The sequence below is a fragment of the Apis dorsata genome, unplaced genomic scaffold (genome assembly GCF_000469605.1).
Source record: "Apis dorsata unplaced genomic scaffold, Apis dorsata 1.3 scaffold_231, whole genome shotgun sequence".
Taxonomy (NCBI): Eukaryota; Metazoa; Arthropoda; class Insecta; order Hymenoptera; family Apidae; genus Apis; species Apis dorsata.
Window position 1 is genome coordinate 1098669 of NW_006263513.1, and position 3176 is coordinate 1101844.

At 40.5% G+C, this 3176-nt stretch overlaps 1 protein-coding gene across 19 annotated transcripts in view; it reads left to right on the plus strand.

Annotated features, from left to right (window-relative positions):
- LOC102673156 (RNA-binding protein Musashi homolog Rbp6) overlaps positions 1 to 3176 on the plus strand; it is a 795620-nt gene that overhangs the window by 783306 nt on the left and 9138 nt on the right. For 9 of the 19 annotated variants that reach the window (XR_004150496.1, XM_031510496.1, XM_006615705.2 and 6 more), the window contains one exon: positions 1535 to 1600. The exons of 2 other annotated variants lie outside the window; for them this stretch is intronic. Coding sequence is in view for 14 of the 17 variants with exons in the window: in XM_031510496.1 (XP_031366356.1) it covers positions 1535 to 1600 (66 nt within the window). In the remaining 3 variants the exon portion in view is untranslated. Of the gene's footprint in view, positions 1 to 163; positions 276 to 1534; positions 1601 to 3176 lie in introns of all 19 variants that reach the window. 8 more of the 19 variants (XM_031510495.1, XM_006615697.2, XM_031510492.1 and 5 more) reach the window with 2 other exon arrangements.

A 3176-nucleotide genomic window follows, 5' to 3' on the forward strand; every position in this document is an offset into this window, starting at 1 on the left:
TATTTTATTTTTTCTCGTACATTTTTATCTCGTACTGCAATCTCAGCGGCGAGAATTTTAAGATTATTTTTATTTAATCACCACGCCACACCTATCGTCCCCGTTTTTTTATTTTTTTTCTTCCCACATTCTCAGCTTTCTTCTTGTTCTTTATTAATGTCAGGAGTGCCGGCAGTGTACTACCACGGAACCGGAAGCGAGAACGCAAGCCGCGCGTATACGGAGACACCGATGCAACACGTCCAACGGACTGCGCTCCGGAAGAAATGTATGAGGTCGACATTCACTTTGGACTGTGGAAAAAAAAAAAGAGAAAGACAAAAAAGAACACGCCTTCTTTCCCTTTTTTCTCTGTCTCTCTTGTCCGCTCTCGTCTTCGCGATTCTCTTCCACGCTCATCTCTACTCCACGTCTCTCCCTTCTTTTAAAAAATTTTAACTTTTTCTCTTTCACTCTCTCTCTCTCTCTCTCTCTCTCTCTTTCTCTTTCTCTCTTTTTCTCGACCTCCTCCTCATTTCTTTTCATTTCACGTTCTCGCAAAACATCGATCATTATCGTTACAGTTTATCGGCGGCCATGAAACGAAAACGTTTCGTTGATGGTTTCACCATTTGTTCCAAAGGGTACACCACCATTCCGTTCGGCAACGTTCCACCAGGGAATGGAACGTTTCTGTTCCGCGTCATTGATCGCGATTCATACATTTCCGCCTCGATCGGTCCCGCGAGCGAGAAATAAAATCGCGACGATTCGACGAGATCTGGGGTCGCGAACATCCGTGAAACCGTGTTCAAACCGGATCGATGATGCCCATATAGAGAGATATTTCGAGAAACTTTCAGGTAAAATCGTATCGTATGCGTAACACGATAACGGATAAAGGGATAAAGAGATATCCAAATGATACGATTTACGTTCATCAACGAAGATTTGATTACGACGTGCCCTGCTACGAGTGGTTTCGTCGTGTGTGAACGAAAACGATCCATTGTAACGACGAGTTTTTTTTCTTTTTTTTTTTTTTTTTTTTGTAATGATCCATGAGAGAGTTTCGAAACTGAAAGTTTCCAGTTCGGGATTGGAAGTACACGATGGATCCAACATTGGTAAAGAATGAAAAGAAAGGAGAGGAACGATTCATAATCCGGGGATCGCGAAAGTGTCACGACGCAGGAGGAGAAACGTGCTCGCTCGATCATCGCACGGCGTACAGAGAGGATCAACGACAAAGCAACACACACGGAAAAATCACGTCTCTCTTGTTTTCCTTTCGGCCATCACTTTGGCATCATACACGATGTCTCTCTATTTCTTTTATTTTTTTTTCCCCCATTTTTTTTCCTCTTTTTTTTATATTTATATATATATATAAATTCTCTCTCTCTCCTTTAATCAGCCATGGACAGTTATTATACTACTACTAACCTCTCTCACTCTCTGCCGAGCGGCAGTGAAACGAGAGTGGCGAAAGCGCGTATATCGCGTATATACAATTGAAGTGCGGTGCAGTTGTGATCAGAGTTTTATGTTTCAGTGGATCTTACCAACGGACAGCTCACCCCCAACAACAACACGCCCTTGCTCACGCAAGCTCTTTCTGGTACGTCTTAAAAGTTTACCATTTCTTTTCGGCTTCGGATCCTTTATGTATCGCTTCATTAATTTGTCTCTGCATCGTTAAAGGATTATCCCAACAATGTGTTTCGTACATGTATGAGCGTTGTCATCAGGATAAGTCATATAATTCGTATCATTCTGAATAATTTAACAACGTATCTGTTCTACAAAAAATTTGAGTAACAGAGTAACAGAAATTTCAAATTATTTACAAATCATGTTTAATAAAAATCAATTGTTTCGGAAGGATTTTATAAGACATTCTATAAAACACATTTTCGTAGAACATATATTTAAAAAATTTATTCAAAATATGACTCATTCTGTATACATATATTATACGTATCTTTCAGAATGCACGGCCAATAAGTTCGCTGGGAACGACGCACGGTTTCCGATTATTGATAGCTTCTTTTTCTATTATCGCGTCACTACAAAGAGCAATAATGAGAACGAAAGAGAAAGAGAGAGAAAGAGAATGAAAAAAGAGTAAAGATTGAATAATGACGATAGCAGGTTTGCTTCTTAGCACGAAGTCTTGGTGATTATTAGATCGAGACGTTACGATATAGTAAGACAAGATCCGGTATTACGACACCGTTCGCAACGGGACTCGTGGAACTCGTGTAATTCAATCCTCTTTCGTGATTCGATTCTCGAGCTTTGACAGAAACAAGCTTTGCATTACATCGTAATGGCAAATTGCAAGGCTCTCCTGCTCTCCAGCTCCTTCGTATACTTTGAACGCTGTGAACGTGCTCGAAACCGGTGGATCCCTATTCGCGAAACTTCCCAAAGGTTAAACGTGAATATGATTACCGTGGTCGAGCGATTCCCTCGTTTGAGGATACGATACGCTCTGATTCTTCGATCGGTGCGTGGACACGCGAGGGTAATACACGAGAGAGAGGATATATACTCGATTTCTCGAATTTATTATGGATGAATTCTTCCTCGTTTTTCTTTTTCTTACATATTATATCAGTTTTTACGTTCTTTACGATTTGTGAAAAGATTATTTATTCCAAATTTATCGACTTTTCGTTGAAACTTGAAAGATCAATGGAAGATCTAAAAGTGGGGGTGAAATTAGAAATATAAACGTGCATCGACTCGAATATTCCATTCCATGAATAAAATGAATATGAATAAAATAAATCCTGTATATATACGTTTATCAGAAGAATCTCCTCCTCCCTTCAACCGAGCAAAGAAAAATTTCATCGCGGAATGCTTGTGGAATTCTTTCCCAAGAATCCGTGCTAATTTCTCTAAAAAGAAAAAAAGAAAGAAAAAAAGAAAGAAAGAAAGCCACGGTTCAGAGCGCTTTTCACGACACACCGTTGTGAAAGGACTTTCTTCTTAGCTCGCGAGTGGCGCGAGGCCGAGGGGATGTAGAAGCAATCCAGACAACGGGGGGAAGAAAAGGTAGCGCGGAATTCTGAAAAGTGTCACACATGTAGGGCGGCTGGATGCCGGCAGCGAAATACACCGACTTCAACCCTTTTATTTTTTTATTCGCCCTCTTTCTCTCTCTCTCTCTCTCTCTCTCTCTCTCT